The sequence below is a fragment of the Seriola lalandi genome, unplaced genomic scaffold, assembly GCF_002814215.2.
Source record: "Seriola lalandi dorsalis isolate HSWRI2012SDOR001 ecotype SW California unplaced genomic scaffold, Sedor1 jcf7180002054763, whole genome shotgun sequence".
Classification (NCBI taxonomy): Eukaryota; Metazoa; Chordata; class Actinopteri; order Carangiformes; family Carangidae; genus Seriola; species Seriola lalandi.
This window is the reverse complement of record NW_019525316.1, coordinates 573782-593558: the sequence shown is the minus strand read 5'-3', so window position 1 is coordinate 593558 and position 19777 is coordinate 573782. Positions and strand designations below refer to the sequence as shown.

The window sequence follows — 19777 nt, the reverse complement described above, 5'->3', positions numbered from 1 at the left end:
CTAACCCGTTACAATAGCTTGAGATAAATTTTTCATGTAACCATACACTCAGTTTGCTGTAACTATCACGTGTGCAGAAAAGGGTCAACACAGATACCTGGCTTTAGCGAACAGAAGAGGTGGGCAGGTTGAAAGCAGGATGGTAATTACAGTTATCATTTGAGCTGGCACCACCTACCACAGATGTTTTGTTGAATTACAAAGGTCCAAAGCAGACATTCACTCACTGATAATACACCAACACTACACCTACACTTAAGCCGACAATTAGCTCCCGACGTCACACAATCTCTTTAATCCCACCATCAGTCTCAAGGGCCTGGAGTAAAGCCAGACTTTTATAAGGAAAAACAGTTTCAATTTAATGACCCTTTGTCAGATAAAGTACTTAATGCTTTGTCGGAGAAATTGAAAAAAATCTTTCCACTGGAGTCAAATACAATTTAGACGCAGATCTGTATCTGGGTGTGTGCGTGTGTTTTGCTTGTTAACTTTGATATTTAGACCAGAGAGTCATGGCAGGAGATTTAAAGTGGCTTTGCTCTGTGCAAGTGGCTCCAATTAGTCTGGAAAAAACACATGCACACGCACGCACACATAATACATACCTGTACATGCACATACATTCATGCACACAGGCACAGATAACTGCACAAACAAATTGGACAAATATCCTGATCTCCACGCATAAGAAAGCACACTATAATAGCTCACACACACACATACACACACCCACAAAAACGTACAAGCACCAACATAAGGACAGAAAAGAGCACACTACATTTAGTATTTTCTGTTTCTGTTTCTGTTTCTGCCGAACGTACCTGCGACATGTACGGTACGTTCATTCCTAAGCTACACTCGATAAACAAGTACCATCACATTTTCAGAATTTTGGTATCAACTTGGTACCAAAGTATTGGTTTTCATGACATCATTACAACTGGGATGCCATTTAATATGTCTGTGACATGATATACCTTTAATATTTTGAACTCCTTACTGTACTTGCTGTATTAGACGACTGTCCAGCTTCTGTCACACTTTTTGACCTTTGTGTGTGTGTGTGTGTGTGTGTGTGTGTGTCTCTTCATTTTCATCTTCCCCCAGGCTACATGGCTATGTTTCTTGGATTTTCTATAAATATTCATAGTCATGACTTGTTAAACATGTCTATCATTTCTTCTCCTCTCCTCTCCTCTCCTCTCCTCTCCTCTCCTCTCCTAGGTTTTCTTCACTTACATTCTCTGTGCACCTCAAAACATGCTGTTCTTGCTTCATTTAGTTCTCATTCATTCCTCCAGACACCAGTCTAAATCTCACCCTTTTGTCTCTCTCTCTCTCCTTCCAGGATCCCTCCTTCTCCCTCCTCCTCCATGATAAGCTTCAGGTGCCTAACAGTTCTCGGCGGGCGTGGAATGAGCGTGATAGTCGCTGTGATGTCTGCGCTACTCACCTCACTCAGCTCAAACAGGAAGCTGTGCGCATGGTCCTCACTCTTGACCAGTGGGATTTGTCTCCCACCTCTTCCCCCCCTGCTTTGATTGGACGATATGGATCTCAAGGACCTCCGGGGCCACTCGGAGCATCTGGAGTACCAGGAGGCCCTGGATCTCGGGACTGGTCTCCTCCTTTTCTTCCTTCCTCATCCTCCTCAGCAGCTGCTGCTGCTTCATATCCTCCTCACCAATCATCCCAGTCACCTTCCCCAAGCCCAAGCCAGACGCCAACGCCCAGCCCGAGCCACGGACCATCCAACGCCAGCCATGGGAGTCCCTCAGTGGGGCAAACGTCCAGCTGTGCTCCCACAAACCCACAACCTCAAGGTCCAGGGCACAGACTGGGGTCCAAGCCCAGCTCTCTGGGGCTTGGAGGTGGAGTAGACAGAAGGAATGGGTCCCCCAGTTCAGGAAAAGCATCTGGTTCCCAGCAGCAACCAGTAACTGGAGTAAACAGCCCCAGCAATAACAGTGGTAACAGCAGTAATAACGGGAGTGGAGCAGTACTGAGTACAGCAGCTCTGCAAGCCCATCAGCACATGAACCGAACTAATGGAGGAGTGACACTCTATCCGTACCAGGTAAGCTATGTGCAGAAATGTATGTGTGCACTTTTGTGTGCATATGTGTGTGCCTTACATTCACTCATAACGATCTGTCGAGCTATGTCTCCCATGACGACAGTGCAAATATCACCAGGAGACTGAATAAATTAATTCTGCTCTTGCATGATTATACCAAATGGTAACAGGCTACCACCACACAGATACATCTCTTGATATGCGTCAGGACAGGAGCATTTTCATTTTCAGCTTGTAGGTGGACCTACCTACTGTAGTGTGACCTTGTTAGATATCATCCACTGACTAAACCTGACTTCTGAGATAATGTGTTCAGCTCTCTCCTGTCCTCTTCTCAGCTTGTACAAAGTCAGATTAGGCTGTATTGCATCAGCCCCAGGCAAAGTGTGTGCCTGTATGTGTCCATGTGCACATGTCTGCGTGTTCCTAGTAGGTAAAGGAGGGAGTGACATGAGGCCGTTAAGGTACTTTAAAACCATTTGAGCTCGATGGTCGCAATTTGCGTAGAAATTCATTCTCCTTCAATGAGTCATAACTCAGTCAAATCTGACTTAAAAGATATGATACACATATTTTTAGATTGGGTGTGAGTGTTAATTCTGATGTCCATCACATATAAACCATTATTCCATGTAGAAATCATAAAAGATATGTTAGTTAGAGCTCATCCATGGGTACATTGCAGACAGGAACTGCTGGCATACTTTTAATGATGCCAAAATAGCAGCATCATACTTTCATTTTACGTTTCCCAAAGCATTGTAGGAGCTGTAGTTTCTAAATCTAGAGCATTACTATCACCCAAATCAAAGGAAGACAAATAATAAATATAGGGGGCCCAGCAGGTCAGACTATTATTAGTATAGTATAGTATATTATGTCATGGGCAAGGTTGCAAGCGCTCACAGCAAGTTTCATGTTACTTGAATAAAGATTGGCTGAGATATGACTTTCTTGTTTGGCATCTTTGTCGCCATTTTCGGCTGTTACGGTTGAATGCTCTTGCAAATCAAAAATCCATGTGAAAACTATTGTCTTGGTCTGAAGGTAATCTGTCCCAACTTTGGTAAAGTTTGGATGAAGGTTGTTCAAGAAGCAGCAAAAACAAACTCCAAAATGACATGACAGGACAAGATAAGAGATGATAAGACAAGTTGCCATGTCTTGACCTTTGATGTTTATTAGCCAAAATGTATTTTTACGTATTGCAGCGCCCCCTAGAGACCAGTTGATGCCAATGAATTTAGGATTCCTCAAAATGTGTTTCCAAGACCATGTACCAGGTTTGGTCTGGTCTGGATACATACAAGCTGTTGCTGTGATATGACCTCAATTCCTGTCTGTCAGCGTCACTGCCATTTCCCGTTGAATGCAAAGAAAGAGACAATTGTGGATGTGTTCATTTAAGTAGCTAACTGGAAAACATCAAAGGGACATTGTGAAGTTTATTTTCCCCAAAAAGAGCTCTCTCTGGACACAATAATCACATTCCTAGAATTGAAAACCATCTCACACAAAATAACTTCTTAAACAGTGAAACAGGACAATTTAGCGCGAAACAAACTGTAAAAGTGACTCAAACGGAAAATGGAGATAAAAGAAGAGGTTTTAGGACGAGCGAGGAAGTAGGAGAGGAAGCGCGAGTAGACAAGAGAACAAGAGAGGAGGTTGGTAGGAGGCAGAAAACGCCTTAGGTGACGAGTGGTCTAGAGGGAGATCCAGAGGGGTGTGTGTGTGTGTGTGTGTGTGTGTGTGTGTGTGTGTGTGTGTGTGAATGTGTGTATGAGCGTGTACTACAGATGTAATAATTCATACAGTGATAATTAGGACTCTGGGGACTCTATGTCACACACCCCCGGTACCCCTTCACTCTTTCACTCTCATTCACTCTCTTTCTCACACACACTTACACAGTTTCTTTCCCTCTCCCCTATTATTTCTGTCTTTCTCACACTTTGTTTTCATATTCATGTCTTCTCCTATCGTGCTGTTCACCCATCTCTCTGTATATTTTTATTCAGTCCATGACTTGAATCAGATACAGAGATATGAATAGTGGGTTGAAATTACTTACGTACAGTCTCTGGAACTGTTTCGTTATCTTGTCCTACTAGTCAGAAATAAATGAGGCATAAAAGCTGTTATGTATTCTGGCCTGTCTTTGTGGAAATTACAGTCAGTGTTGAAATCTGAAGGAGGTTTTCTATTCTCTCAGCTCTTCTGTATTTGAGTTAGTACCTGTGTTGGGAGGTGTAAAATGTTAGTGAGCCTGAGTGTTTGTGCTGTGACTTTGACAGTAATGGTGTTTCAGCAGGAAAGGAGAAACAGAGCATGATAATAAATCACCCTTGTTTAGACTCACCCCTGGGAGAGAGAGAGAGAAAGAGGAGGAGCTGAGCAGAGAGATGCTCAAAAAATGGAAATGGAAAGAAATAAAGGGAGATAAGACTGAAAGATATAGAGATGTAGAGAGAAAGGGTGAAGAGAGTCTAAGAGAGATGTGTTTAGAATAAGAGTAGAAGAAATTTTATTATAGGGGCTAGATCTGGTACTTTAATTTCTTAACTCTGAGACCTCAGCCTATATGGACACATTGCTGAGATGTGGGATTGGATTTTGTTGCTTTACTGCCGTACAGCACGAATCATAAAAGATGGCTGTTGATGCATCAGCTGAGCTTTCAGACGGTCTCACAATGGCTGATGATTGAACGCAGGCCAAATGAGAAATCTCTTCCAACATGTTCACGCTCTTCAGCAAAGTGACAGAGAAAACAAACACAGGTGGACTGACAGAAGGGAAAGTAAGAGGGTTGAAAGTCAACAACCTGCAGTAGGAATCAGTGGGCTTCATAGGAAATGTGTGTATCACTCTTCAGAAACACTACCAGAACCACACTGGTGCTGTCTTATTCAATTTAACTGTTTTAATGATTAAAATCACCATTAAAGTCACCTTCAAAGGTAGCACAAGACCCAGAGAGCTGAAAGAGAGAGGACGCAGAGGGAGACAGAGAGAGGAAGCAACCTGTCTGCCAGTGAAGCTGACATTAAAATCCTGCTGGGTCAGCAGTAGTGACAAAGAGGTGACAAACCAAAGGTCCAGGCTGCAAAACTAATGGGTGAGGTCAGACGGCAGTCTGCTCAGTGATATATGGTTCTTTAATTTGCTCCAAGAAACCACACAGAAACTGCTACGTCAACTGTTAACTGTTATTTAGTATCCCAATGTCATATTCACCATCACTGTACCTTTCAACTAACAGAAACTGTAAAGTAAAATCAGAAAAAAATCAAGTCTATAAATATGTTCATTTACATTTTTGGGCTTTTTATGGTTGTGGTTTAGAAGGGATGGGTCTCTCTCTCTCCCTCTCTCTCTGGCATGAGAAAACGAATCTAACATTGTCTGTTTGCCCTCGCTCTGTCCTTCAAGCAGCTAATTGAAAACAGGTTTATACAGTATGGTGTGTGCCTGTGTGTGTGTGTGTGTGTGTGTGTGTGTGTGAGTGTGTGTGTGTGTGTGTGTGTGTGTCTACTTTCAACAATGGTTAGATAAGCGTTCCTAATTTACCGTGTATGTGTTTGTTATTGTATATCTTGCAGAGAGAAACAGGATGTGAGATACAATACACCACTTGAACAAATCATATCATATTTTGTATAAAGTAAGTGGAGGGGGCTGTGGAGGCCTAAATGTTAAGGAAACTTGTGTCGGGAGGGTCGTCCAGCAGAATAAATCCAGGTGGGCAAAGAGAAAGAGTAGTACTGGTCCCACCCTCATTACCACCACCTTGGTGCCCTCGAGCAAGGACCTTAAATACCAACATAAAATAAGGGCATGATAAGAGTATGCCATTTAGCTAACAACCTTTGTATTGCGTATTTTGTAGCATATATTGAATATTTTGGGTCAGAAGGCATGTCTCTGGTATTCCTTAACATTATCTGTACTGCAAAGTGAAGGTACATAAATCTGTATTTCTTCCTGTCATCATTCTTTCTTTTAACTTTTGTAGCCTTGAGGCTGTTTCTGATTTGATTATACAACATTCTGTGCTGTATATATGTTGATAGGAGGCATACTCAATCCAACCCTACTCTGCCTCATCTTTACTCTCTGTCTCTCTCTTTCTCTCTCTATATATATATACAGTATATACATATGTATATATACACATACAGTAGCAAGACGAAGTATGTGAACCCTCTGGAATGATATGGTTTTCTACATTGATTGATCTTAAAATGTGATCTGATCTTCATCTAAATCACAAATGTAGACAACACCATGTCCCTAAGCTAATTTCCCACAAACAATTATAATCTTTTCTGTCTGTATTGAACACACCCATTAAACATTCACAGTGCTGGTGGAAAAAGTAAATGAACCCTTGGATTTAATAACTGGCCAAACCTCCTCTGGCACCAATAATCACAAACAGGCTCTTCGAGTAGCTGCTGTTCAGACCAGCACAATGTTCAGGAGTAATTTTGGACCATTCTTTTATATAGACCTGTTACAGCTCAGCCAAGAAAAATACAATGCTTTGTGTCTTATTCGTTAAAATAGATTGTGTTCGTTCATAATTGTAACTTGAAACCTGACCATATTTCAGGAACCCTCATCTTATACATGAGATGAGGGTTCACTTACTTTTGCTTGCCATTGTATATATACCGTCCGCTCCAGTCTGAATTCGGAAAAATAGGTTCATATAGATGTTCATGTACTAACACTGTGTTGTTAGGTATTCAAAGGCACACACACACAGTATATAAGTGTGTACACACAGAGACACATATACAGTACATACTAGCTTTCTTTCCTTCCCACTCTTTCTCCCATAGACTCTCTCTGTCTCCAATGTGAAATAAATTAACACCCTGTTCCATTTGCTCACTTACTTCAGTTTTTTTTATGTCTCTCCCTCACTTTGGTCCTGAAAGGGCAGCCTCTCCTCCACCCTGCTGCAGTGAGCATTTATGTAGATTATTTTACAGATTGTGTCTATCCCCCTGATAACCACAGGCAGGACCACACACATACGTGGAAACAAAAACATCCCATTTCTGTTTTCACCCTCATGCAAGCCAGAAACTTCAGCCACAAATTCAATGTTGGTTGCCTGAAGCATATGGTTGGAAAAGGATGTAAAAAATAAAATAAATCTAAGAGAGACAAATGAGGAAGCTGGATGCTGGGGAAATGGCATTTGCGTTGTAATGAAGATGAATGAGCAAGTTTTTTTCCTTTTTCTAAGAGCAGAGAAAGAGGGCTGTAGGTACGTGCTACAGTGTAGAGGAATAGGGACGAGAGTGACAGAATAAGTTTTCGACTGTTTTTTTTTCACTTCGTATTTCGTTGGAAATCTGATATCACAGCTAAGTCCCACATTCACAGGTACAATATCAGAATCAGCTGTTCTGTGAAAACATTGTCTGATGCTGTGTTTTTATTGATCTGCAGTATTATTTTACATTTCACCCTTGTATTATCCTCAGTACTTGTTGTTTGTCCTCTTATCATCTATATCCTATTCTCTCCTGTTGTTATGGCCTAATATCCCTATAGGGATCATTAAAGTTTCATCCAGTGAAATTTAATCAAATTTACAGTAAAACACAGAGATAGTAACTAAGCCTTTATGTCCTGAGTGAAAATCTGAATAGGACAAACATGACAACCGCCTAAGAACAAAAACCATCATTCTGATTTGTGTGTGCAGTAGTTCAGGTTCAGACAGCTCTCATACAAGCTGGTTTAATGAAAACAATGACGCATAATTACCCATCAGCACATGTTTCAGATACCTTTTGACATATCATGATATTATAAATGCAAATTTGATTATTGCATTTTTTAGCCATGAGCAGTGTGGCTCTATGGATGGCAATGTTGGTCAGTCCTGCTTAATATTACCTGCTTCACACTAACTAGCCTAACAGCTGCACCTTCACTACCTGCCACATATTCTTCCTCCACCTCCAGTTTTCAGCTCACATAATAACCCTCTGTGGTGACTTTTTTTCTACTCTGTCCAAGTAGTTTTCCGCTTCCCATTCATGAGGATGAATGAGTAACCAGTGCAAATGAACAGGTATTCCATGTAGCTGCTGAACCTTTATTCCATATGTTCACAACTCTTTTAATAATGCAGGGGTAGCAAGCCAGGTCTGAGCATTTGAAATGGGTGGAAATGCACAGAGGGGTATGGTACATAAACTATAGAGGCATCTCATTTACAATAGGTAATTTATCAAGGCAGTGGGCTGCGTGCTTGGACCCCAGAAGCCCTCAGCAGTAAATATACGCAGAGTGGAAGTGATTTACACACACACACACAGGTGCAGAGAAGTGCAGACACATGCATGCACAAGGACACACACAGACATACTCACAAGAGACATACATGCTCGCAGATTAGCTCTCACACAAGCTATAGTTCCTTTATTGGAGCACGTGGTTATGATTTAGGTGCTCTGCTGTCTGGCTACTGGCAGCACATAAAGAACTATAATCAATAATCCATATCTATTTCACGAATGGGTTGCCTACACACACAGACGCAAACACACAAACATGAACACACATGCCCATACATATACATCAATGCACACGCATCTGTGCACAGTGTCAAACTTATGCGTCACACACTCTCATAAAGCAATTAAATTGTCACATAAATTCTTCTTTGTGTGTGACTGCATGTCTCAGGCATCCTCTGAAGCTGGTACAGGCCGACTCCAAACACTGCTCACACAGAGGGTCATACTGATACATGCAGAGATACTGCACACCTATCAAAGACCAACACACACATAAAAAAGCAACAATACTTAAAATCGCACACTTTGTTGACAAGAAGGATCGATGAAGAGATTTTGAGTAAGAGATAGCTGAATGTGCTTTTTTATAATATGCAGTGGGACCAGGGAATGAATTTAACATCTTGGTCACTCTCAGATACTTATAGAAAAATATCAATAAATAGGGTCCAGTGGTCTAGTGGTTACGGCACATACCATGTAATTGCAAAGCTCAACTCCAGCCAGCGAACCCTTGTTATATCTCACACCTGTCTTTCTTTCTCCATGTTTCCTGTCTACTGTATAGCTACACTATCACCTGTAATAAAGGCAGAATGGCCAAAAAAATACAGTTACTCAAACAGGCCAGGAAATTTAATTTCTTTACACTGTTATAAGTTCAAAGGTGTCTCTCTTTGTCCTCACTAGCATTCGTCCCTGCATGCTATCTAATAAAGCACAAACACCATGAAAGATGATCCAATAATAAAGGAGAAACAAAGGTGAGTAGCTTAAGATGGCAGAGCAAAGGGACAGAGGGGATTGAATTGAGTAGGGAAGCGATATCAAAAGTAAAAAAAAAAAATGGTGAGAGGAATAGACAAGAAGAAAAGTAAGGGTGAAACAGGATGAGAAGGCTTAAGGTTAAAAGAGAGAGTCTGAGGCAGGAGGGTGTTTGTTTGTTTGTTTGTTTGTTTGTTTGTTTGTTTCTGTCTATCTGGGACTCAGAATCATTCTGCTGCTGGTTCACTGTGATCACTGCAAAAGCTTATCTGCAGTCTGTCTGCCAAGGAAAACACACACACACACACACACACACACACACCTACACACACACACACACAGACACACACACACACACACACACACACACACACACACAAAATCTCATCTGTCAGGGTGGGAGAGGGGGAAGAGGAGGGGTGAGAATATGACTCTGTTGGGTGACTTTGTCATTTTCTTTCTTTCTTTTGTTCTTTCTTTCTTTCACTGCTTCTTTGATGGATTTTATATCTTCACAGCAACAGATTGTTGTTGATGACGCAGACACACATGTAATCATTTCTAATTTATTTTCTGAACTCTTTGAGTTTTTTGTTAGTTATAGTAAAACGTCTCTCTCTCTCTCTTTCGCTCTCTGTCTCTCTCACTCATATCAGATCTCCCAGATGATCTCTGAGGCCTCCAGAGAAGGACTGACTGAAGCTGCTCTGAACCGCTACAACACACACTCTCCTTCACACACAAATTCACCATCACACACAAACTCTCCCTCTCACACAGCTGTAACCACCACGGCACCGACTGCCACCTCCGCCGCTGCCTCTTTCTTTGCCAGGTAAGATGCTTTCACATCAAAGTACTGCTGACAGATCTTATTTTGATATTAACGTTAATGGTCAGGAGAGGACGATAACATCTGATTTTAGCCTCCACACTTAATTAAACTTTTTTTGCATTCATCTCCACATCTGTTGATGTTTCTGGTGATGTCAATAAGAAAGTGTTTTTAAACTGCAAAAACTCCATCACTAATTCAACACCACCAGCTCTGCATCTCCCAGTTCTATTTTGTGTTTGAATTTGACTAAAATGTCTTCTGAGAACTGCAGACAATGTGACTGAATGGAACAAAACAGGACTGAGAGGCATCTGCTTGTAGAGAGCCACAGGAAGCCCATTGATGTTAGCATACTAATATCAACACTGTAGCAGTGTATTATGCCATTATCCTACAAGGATTGATTTTTTATGGATTTAGCAGCATTATGAAGACTAAGAGAATTAGTTTTTCAGAGAATGTAAATTTCAGTAAAAACAAGGATCTGACATGCATCTTACTAGCTTATATGTGCAAAGATTTATCACTGGGTTAACACAGTATCCTGGGTTTAAAAGTGCCAACATCGACTGTTATGCTCTTAAGTTGTTTCATAAAGCAAAAAGAACGGGTTCACTAATAACTGCATTGTTAGATGAAGTAAGAGGAAGGTGGTGGAAAATTGAATACAATCATATGTTGTGCATAAGTCTACTTACTTATCTTTTGGTGTGTTTGTGTATGAATCAACTATCCAGTCGTCAATGAGCTGTGTAATCAAATCTTTAGAAATGCAGAGCGACACAACTTAAATAAGACACGGGTAATATGGGTAAATTATTGATGAATAAACATGGCAAGCTCAAAATGAATGTCTAAATTATTCATGGGTAACACAAGACTATGAGTGAGTCACAGTGTCTGAAGTATTGCTGATCCTTCTAATCAAATGAGCTGCTTTAAATCACATTTTAAATTATTTTCCTCCACACTCTTCTCTTCTCTTCAACACATTCCCGTCTTTTGTGTTTGTGTGTGCAGTGGGTGTGTGTCTGTGTGTTGGATATATGACTGACGTGCAGCAGACAGTGATGTCTGGCTTTCGATGCACCAGTGACCAGGCTGACTCGTAAACTGTTCATGAATGCTCACAAACACATGTGCGCACACACTCTCTCTCTAGCTTTCTTTCTATGACCCCCTGAACTGTCAGGTAACAAGGACATTTTACGCAAACACACACGCACGCACAACACATCTGGTTGACATTCAAAACGTACAGCCAGCTGTGTTGCGTCGATTTATGAGCATTAACCTTCTAAGTGAAAGAACATGGTTTGTTTAATGGTGCAGGTGTCACTGTGTGTGTTGAAGTGTGTGTCTAGCTGTCAGTCTTTTTTCTCCTGTTCTAGCCTGTGTAATTATTGTAGATGCTCAACACTGTGATGTGTAATTTCCTCTTAAATTCAATGTGACAAAGTGTCACAGTGTTTGTTTTGTTTGCTGTTTGAAATTTCACATACGCATGCACAGTTTGTCTGTGTTTTTCCTGTCAATTGTGTGTGAGTTTATAGTAAGATTTCAGTTTAATTGGCAAAACAAAACAAAAAAACAAACAATGTATACTCTGTCACCTTTTAGTTTTGACTCTGGTGTGTACGTGTGTGTATTTGTGTTTATGGTTGATTGATGCAGCCATGCAGTGCTGGTAAATCCCATGGTTGTCTTGGTCTTTACTCTCAGACATGGACTGCATACAGACACTCATAACACACATTTGTGCACACACACGCACACACACACACACACACACACACACACACACACACACACACACACACACACAAACACACACACAATCCTCCTCATGCTCACTGTCTGCACACAGCAAAATCCCTGTGCCCACCACATCTCCTCTCACCTGATCCCTCTCTTCCTCCTCATCCTCCTCTCATTTAATTGCTTCCTTTATTTCTCGTTTGCTCTCTTTCTCCCACTCATTTCTTTCTTTCTTTGCCATTGTCCTTTTTATACCTCTCCACTCTACTCCTAAAATTTTTTTCTATTTTCACACTGACCTTTTCTTTACCTCTGCTAATGTGCATGTGAGTAATATCTTTCATTAGTACCAATCTGTCTGTGAATATGTCACACTCACAGCAGCGCACCATCTTCCCAGTGCTGTGGTGGTGGCCCTCTGGGGATGCTGGGATAGAGGATATAGACATGCTTTACTTGCCTAGGTTTGTGTGTGTGCGCGCTTTTGCTCACTGGGGGAAGGGAGTCCCTATCAGTGCAGGAATTTTTTACTGCATGCTCCGAGGATTGGATCTTTAGGGATTTGGCTGGCTTTGTGTGTGTGTGTGTGTGTGTGTGTGTGTGTGTGTGTGTGTGTGTGTGTGTGTGTGTGTGTGTATGTGCGTTGCTGGAGGTGGCAGAGTAAATGAATAGGTCCCAAGTGAATTGGTGAATTGAGGAGGTGTTGTTATTTTGGATGGAGGATGGTTGAGAAATGGAGGGGGTGCTGTGTCTTCTTCTACCTCTTGCTGCCTCTCCTCGGTTTTCTTAGAAAAGAACTATTCAATCAAATGATAATTGGCCACCAATTAGCCACAATTAATAATGGGTGATTGATGATTTAAATAGGTGGTCAATGATTAAAAAAATTACCATATGATGTGCCTCAGAACCACATTTATTGTTGTTTTTTTGCTCATGTGTCATTTAACATGAACTGAAAACAGGTAATTAACAGAAAGAGACAAATTTTAATTTGCTCTTCAAGTGGTCTCACTGTTTTTAATACTAGAGTTACTGGGAGGGCAACAAGAGAGTGAGATCAACTATTCTATCCATTCAATATTTTCCCTTAGTAAAAATACTGATAACTCACAAACATTAATTTCTGACCTTGCATTGTTTATTAAAAAGTGTTTAAAACAATAAGACATTTATATACTTCAGAAAGATGAGCAGCTAGCTGAGATATATTCAGTACCACAGACATGCATTACGTATATTAGGACACACATGAGCTAGAAGTTTCATGTGGCCATTGTAACTCCATGTTGAACACAATGGTGTTAATATTTTATTGCTCAGGCTTGTTTGCACTTTCACACGGGCAATATATCTGGTGGCCTTTTATTAGGGAGTAGGAAGTGTGTATATTGGAGGGTACATGTCCATTAAGAGAATAGATAGATAGTTTCAGTAAAGCCTGTCCTCTGCCCATACCTGTCTTACTGACCCCATACAACAAACACACACACATACACACACACACACACACACACACACACACACACACACACACACACACACACACACACACACTCTCTGTCTGTCCTTATATCTCCCTCCACTGACAGCCTGTTAAATAGAATGTAATTTGCTACTAAGGAAACAACACAGCCCACGGACACCAGTGTGTGTGTGTGTGTGTGTGTGTGTGTGTGTGTGTGTGTGTGTGTGTGTGTGTGTGTGTGTGTGTGTGTGTGTGTGTGTGTGTGTGTGTGTGTGTGTGTGTGTGTGTGTGTGTGTGTTTGTGTGTGTGTCTCTGTGTTTCAAGTGAATCTCTGTATGTACAGTACATGTCAAGTGTAAGTGTATGTAGTTGCATAAAAGGAAGAAGAAGAGAAAGCCACAGCTAGAGAGAGACGCATGAAGGGACAGAGGGGAAGAGAGGCAAGGATGGATGACGGGATCAATATATGAAAGGAAGGCTGAACGGATGGTGGGATGGATCGGTGGGTGTATGGAGGGCAGAGAAGAAGGCAAAGAGAGACAGCAAAGGATGAAAGGATAAAAATAATTGGGGGGTAAAATAGAGGGAAAAATAAGAGATGATTATAGAGTGAGAGGGATTTAAAAGAGTTATGGCGTGAATGAATGTAATGGAGAGGGGGTGTAAATAAAATGATGGTGGTAATAGAGGAAGAGCTGAAGGATAGAGAGATGGAGTAGATGGATGGAAAACAAGTGCCCTTCACTTTAGGCTTTGATTGGAATAGATCCACTTGGCCAAATCCCAGGCCACTTGTCATTAAACGCTACCAATTAGCTTGTGTGTGTGTGTGTGTGTGTGTGTGTGTGTGTGTGTGTGTGTGTGTGTGTGTGTGTGTGTGTGTGTGTGTGTCCACCCTGCTTGAAATGTGCCACAGATTAAATCAGTCAGGTTGTGAGAACATAGTAAACAATACCAGTACATGCAAATACACAGAACAGAAAGATCATTTGCAGTGGTGGGAAAAAAGTGTACATGCTACAAGTAGGAATCTCCAACAGCAGAGTAGACTGCGCATGAATCCATCATAGTCATGTCTCATCCTACGACCATCAGCACTGCAGCAGAAGCAGCAGCTGCAGCAACTGCAGCAGCCATGTTTCCATTGTTACTTAGAAATCAAGCAGTAGATTTTAAATCGGACACATCTATCTCACTGAATCTTCAGTAACACCAGTAACACCATTATTGTTTTTAAGATACTGTAAATTCCTGCACCTGACGAGTACCAGTTTTTATAATCCACTACACGTGTATCTTCATGCTGCCAGGAGGGCTTTAAGTATTCAAGTGGTATAATAAGAAAACCAGTAATTGCTTTTGATCACATTTGCTGCAATATGTATGTGAGCTTAGCTTACACACAGTGAGAAACCACTTAGGGGTCTTCTTGTGGAGCTTTGTTGCATACAGTATATGCCGTCACACACATTCACAGTCACACACAAATCTCCTGGGAGAGCTAGTCAAATGGTGAAACGCTTCGTCGTTCTACGGGTCACTGAATCCACATACCCCCCACCTCCTCCTCTTGCACTGTACCTCTCTCTCTCTTCTATTTGTCCCTCTCGCTCTCCCCCCTCGCTCCCTTTCCCTTACTGACTCTCCCCTTCGGTCTCATTTCTGTAACCTGCTGCAGTTAATTGAAAGCCAATGGTGTGAGAATATGGCTCTTTGACAGAGAGTGTGTCAGGGCGCAAGGTCTTCTCTCTCTCTCTCTCTCTCTCTTTATAATCTTAGAAATATATACGAGGACATTATAAAGAAGAACTGAGCATGAATCCCTGCCAGTTCTATTTTAGAGCTATTTCATTTTATCATCTTGTTAATACAGCTGCTGTGTGTAACTCAGATTGCCAGGAAATATGCCTGTTTGAATTGTGGCTTCTTAAATCCCAGAGAAGGAAATATATTGACACATATAGTGAAGAATGGCAGTAAATCACTAGGGTGAATTATTGCAAGCAAATTTACTGGCTCTCCCTCAAGAAATATCTTTTTAACAGAGACCCTGTGTTCAAAAACTATCATCAAGTACAACGAAATTAGGCACATTATTCACAGGCTAAAATCATACAGATGAACACTTACATTTGGCCATGATAGATTTGTAGAAGACAAAATGACAGAGGGAGGAAATTGTAGTGCTTGGTAATAGCTGTTTCTTTACTACAAATTCCTTCATGTAAGTTAAACCAGAAATTCAGGCGTGACTATGTGATATTTTCTGCTTTGTGAGAAAGAAAGAGAGTTAGAGATGTCGGCAGAAAAGTTTGACACTAAAAATGATGTACTGATGTGCTGAGAGAGGCAGACAGAAAGAAGCTGCTGTGTTGAGCTAAGAAATGAGAGAGTGAGGAGAACAGAAGGACAAAGAAGTTTAGAAGTTGAAGTTAAAGGGAGGGAAAGAGTAAGGAGAATCTGAGAGCAGGAAAGTGATGGAGTATATATAAATATAATTTTTGGTGGCTCCTTTTGAGCTAAATGCCGCAGGGAATTGAGCAGCAAGAAAGCAAATGAACCACTCCCCATCCAGATGTTGCTACATATGTAAACAGTAGTATGTGTGTGTGTGTGTGTGTGTGTGTGTGTGTGTGGGTCTTTGTGTGTACATGTGTTGAAGGGTGTGTAATCAATTTCTATTCTGCAGTTAGCATATTTGCCATGGTTGTTGTGCGGTAAATGGTAAGGATGTAATTAAAGACCTGTGTTGTCATGCACATGTGCCACCATACTTCCTGTCCATCCTCATCTCCTTGTATTTATCCATTTAAACAACTTAGTGTTTATGATATTTTTTTTACAGTATGGTTTTAACATATTAATCATACTGACTGGATTCTCTTTCCTCTTCCTCTCTGCTTTCCTCTCTCAGAGCTGCGCAAAAGTTGAACTTGGCTTCCAAGAAGAAGAAGCAGAAGACCGCTGCAGTCACAGCCCCGGTGACATCATCATCACCATCATGTGACCCCCCTCTGTTTCCGACCAATTTCAGCTCCGCCCTGTTGATGGCCCCTCCCCCAGCTCCACCCTGCCTTCTCCGTGCAGCCAATAAGATAAAAGACACCCCTGGGCTTGGAAAGGTAATGTAAAAACATTTACTTGACGGTTGTGTTGGAAGAAAGTCTGACTTTTACACATTTACACACTATTTTCTTCTATAAGTCTAATGGGTCCACTACTCAACACCCAAAACAGGTATCATTAATTTAATCAAATAAAAAGCAAAAACTTACAACTTTTAATTAATCAATAATAAATACATTTTTTGTTACTTGTATCCATGGTGTCTTTAATGCTATTAAAGATTCTTTTCCATAGTCAATGGACAGTTATGTGTTAAAAGTTTCAGACTATTGTTCTCGGACTATAATGTTTGATAACTGCCTCTCATTTCTATCAAGTATGGTAAATGCATCTTAGACTCCATTTACACTTGGCATTAAAACGTGTTTCATGTCTAGATTGCATCTAGAAATGATTTTAACTTGATTAAAGTTACACTGGTATTAATGTGTCTCCAGTGTCCACATTGAGATCTGATTTCTATGTCCAGCTCACGTCACATCCCCCTCTCGACCGAGCGGGTCCAAAAATACAACAAACAACAACAAAAGGATTTGAAAAACATGGTAGCCATTCATGAAGCTGTGTTACTGTGTTCACTTGCTTTTCGAAGCAGCTGAAGAAGCTTTCTTCGACAACCGGAATGCTGAAATCAAAAGCAGAGGAGAATGGAAGAGACTGCTTCGTGTATTTATTGAATAATGGCTGCTACCTCGCTGGTTTGGAACAGTAATTTGCGATTACATATTTCCATGTGTATGTGGACTGAAAACACAATTGCATTTATTCTTGTGTTCATTGGAGTCAGGGATGCACCTTGACCACCTTCAGAAGTGGTGTGGCTATTGGAGCACAATCCATCCTCCATGCGTCTTGGGCACATTTACACTTGTATTTTCATGTGGTCAAGCAATATCCGACTGTAATCTGATCACCCAAAATGCATTTTAATGCCAGGTGTAAATGGGGTTTTAATGACAGAGCAGGAGTCTTCATAACTTTTCCACTTATAAAATGGGACATGACTGACAGCAAGAGGTTAGTCAGACACATCACTTCATACCCATTCATTTTGTTGACGTGTGCAGCAAATGCCTCATCACAGTTAAGACTAAAAAGTTTATTATTGTAGATGTAAACTGTGACTCATCATCCTTGTCTTGATTTTAACACATGCCTGCAGACAGAACAGTGTCATAGCCCGTGATTCAACTAAGGCCAAAAGTGTTTTATCACTTTAAACCATGGACAAGTCCAGTCTCTGTGGAAATTATTCTGTTTAATTGAAAATTGAAATGTTTTGTACTGTATTAGAGGAGTATTACCGAGATACTTATTTGTATGTTGCCTAATTTTGATAAAGCGTTGATTATTAATTTTATCTAACATGTCTACAGGCAGCCCAGGTTTTAATGGCAGCATTTGCTCAAAATCAATTATAGTAACAAATCAAGAGATTTGGTTTGAGGTTGAGAACTATTGCAGTCCACAAAGTGCTGGAATGTGCTAAAAACTGAGCTGTGGTGTTTTATCATGACCTTGGCCAGTTTGTCTGAGTGTGTCTACTGATATGTGTGTGTTTGTGTGTGTGTGCGGGTGTGTGTGTGTGTCACCCCTGCTGTACCGTACCGAAATGTAGCCTAATGGTTACCACGGTAACACATCTCAGGCTGACAAAAGTCATCTGTCACCGTTGCTAGTGGTTGATGAAACGTGTGTGTGTTGTGGATCTGAGGGGGAGGGGGTTGGGGGGGGGGTTCATGCTTCTCAAGTGTGTGCAATATTGATCGTCCATGTAATGAGTTTTTAGTGCCCCCTCCTCCACAGTTTGAGTTTGAGGCTCACTGACTGTATGTGTGTGTGAGTGTGTGTGTGTGTGTGTGTGTGTGTGTGTGTGTGTCTGAGTGTTTCCTTACTGCTAGAAAATGAATGAGTATGGATAACAAAATCAAAACGGCAGTGTCTGTTACCGTACACAGAGAGTGAAAAGGGACCCCACACATATCCTGTTGTGTTTTTGTGCGCGTAGGTGTGAGTATGAAATTGTGAGAGTGCATCACAGTTGGGTGTGCATACTGTGTCTGTGAGCTCCTGTCTGTCTCTGTGTGTGCATTTCCATGTGTGACTATACTAGTTTTTATGACAATGTATTTTTTTTCATTTCACCTTGATTCGACAGAGGACAGTGGAGGAGACAGAAACAAGGGGAGAGAGAAGGGCATGACATGTCACAGGGTGTTGTTACGTGCAGTTATCCTGCATGTGCTGTAACCATTTGGCTACTGGGTCACTCCATCACCATGTAATTTTAAGTGTGTGTGAAAATGTGTGTGTGTTGTGTCACATCTATATTAAATACCAGATGAGAGGAGAAACTCAACCATTCATGTCATTTCAATTAAATTTGTAATGACATTTAGTAAAACATTACATAGTGAAATTAAACGAGAATGGTACTAAGAAACATTTAGCCAGAAAAACCTTAAAACGTTTCAAAAACAATTTAAGTAAAATAATAGTGTAATATAATGAATCTGGAGCCACCTATTGAATCTGAGCTATTTGCCTGATCTGAATTCCACAAAGTCACCATGTTGTGGTTTGGATCTAATTCATGAGCTTGTTTCCCACTTTTGACCGTCCACTATCTAACAAATAATAACAAATACTGAAAATAAGTTATTTCTAAATGCAAATGTAATGCAAAGATAAAGCAGTCATCATCACAGATATGTGAGATAGAAATCTGTGTTCCTACTATTCTATTTTGAACAACATGCAGTAAGTGTGAGTAAAATGATGCTTTCACATGGGTAGGATTTATATTCCAGATCTCGAAATCTCACATTCAGTTTAGGTTTCCTATTTTTTTTGTCTTTCTATGCAACTGATTATTATATGTGCTGTGTTTTTTTTTGCTTTGTTCCTCTTTTGAGCCTCTATCTCCGTTTCTCTCCATATGGAGGTGACAGATGTCTCCTCAGTTGTCAGGGAGACAGATTCACACTCACATATTTACAAGCACCCACTTACACAACAGCCAAATAATACTTATACTTATATTGCACACCCACAAAACAACACAAAAAAACACATAGACAGTATATGTTAGAAACCACATTCATTGAAAACCGTCTTTACACAATGTCTGTGTCTCCCTTTATTTCTTTTCTCGCTTCTGTTTCATCGCACTATAATCCTCTGCGATCTTGTGA

General features: G+C 40.8%; 1 protein-coding gene across 1 annotated transcript in view; it reads left to right on the top strand.

The window, feature by feature from the left end:
• The window catches only part of kif26ba (kinesin family member 26Ba), a 78437-nt gene that overhangs the window by 22248 nt on the left and 36412 nt on the right, over positions 1–19777 (top strand). Inside the window, exons 3-5 of the mRNA XM_023425003.2 lie at positions 1352–2080; positions 10050–10228; positions 16372–16579. Of these exons, the coding sequence (XP_023280771.1) occupies positions 1352–2080; positions 10050–10228; positions 16372–16579 (1116 nt within the window). The remainder of the gene's footprint in view (positions 1–1351; positions 2081–10049; positions 10229–16371; positions 16580–19777) is intronic.